The following is a 943-nucleotide window of genomic DNA, read 5'->3' on the forward strand; positions in this document are numbered from 1 at the left end:
GAGGGCCGAGCCGTAGGTCCCCAGCGCTCCCAGCGTGCCCGTGGTGCCCTTCAACGTGGTCATGCCCACCGGTAGGCCTGCGCTCGCTCCGTTCGATCCGTACATCTGTTGCACTGGAATTCCGTAAAACACATCAGTCCCGCCATAGCACCTGCATCTCTTCCGATTTCGGTTCGAAATGCGTTTATTTCTCATTTTGTATTCTCTTTCTATTATCACGTTAAATATTCCTGTGTTTTTTTTTCTTTCCCTTTTCTTTTCTCAAAGTGAAGTCTTTTATTATTATTAAGCTTATTAAGTGCACAAGGTGTACTAGTCTTTTTACGCAATACTTTACCAGCATATCATATGAGGTAAAATAAGGAAACACGGTATATGTTACCTGGACCAGGCCAGACACCGCGGGCAAGATGGGAACCAGATGTTCGCTCATCCTTGCTGCGTACCCTCAATAGTCTTAAGGACCCATCATAAATCTCAGGAATTTGCTAGCTAAGGTCCTTCAGACCGAACAAACATGTCTTTACTGAATCGTTTCTAAAGCTTATTGTGACTACGGGAAAATTAGTTTTCTTATTTATGATGCTTCCCACTAGCAACTCTTTCCTTCCTCACCAACCAACCTAGAAAATTAACCAATTGACAGCCAAGTATTTCCCTCACTCTCCCAATGAAACCTTGCCCTTGACAAATCAGCTCTTTCTTGTAGATTAGACCCACCTACGACTAGCTTTCCTCCGACACAGCACCGTCACTGTACCTCACTTATTCTTCATCGTTAGAATAGTCAACATGTCATTACCGGGTTTATTAAATCAATCGCTTACTTAACTTGTACATACGTATCTGTGTAATTATCTTCTTTACAAAGTTGTTGCAATAAACATTAATTTATACCTGTAATATCGTGATATAATGTGTGTGTTTACAAAGGAATGGAAGA

The 943-nt window shown here is 41.6% G+C and overlaps 1 protein-coding gene across 1 annotated transcript in view; it reads right to left on the minus strand.

Annotated features, from left to right (window-relative positions):
- Positions 1 to 210, minus strand: part of LOC105681631 — a 5,531-nt gene extending 5,321 nt beyond the window's left edge. The window contains exon 1 of the mRNA XM_033324011.1: positions 1 to 210. Coding sequence (XP_033179902.1) covers positions 1 to 195 — 195 coding nt within the window. The 5' untranslated portion in view covers positions 196 to 210.
- Positions 211 to 943: the final 733 nt, after the last annotated feature.

Source organism: Bombus impatiens, unplaced genomic scaffold, assembly GCF_000188095.3.
Source record: "Bombus impatiens unplaced genomic scaffold, BIMP_2.2 scf_1445, whole genome shotgun sequence".
NCBI classification, from domain to species: domain Eukaryota; kingdom Metazoa; phylum Arthropoda; class Insecta; order Hymenoptera; family Apidae; genus Bombus; species Bombus impatiens.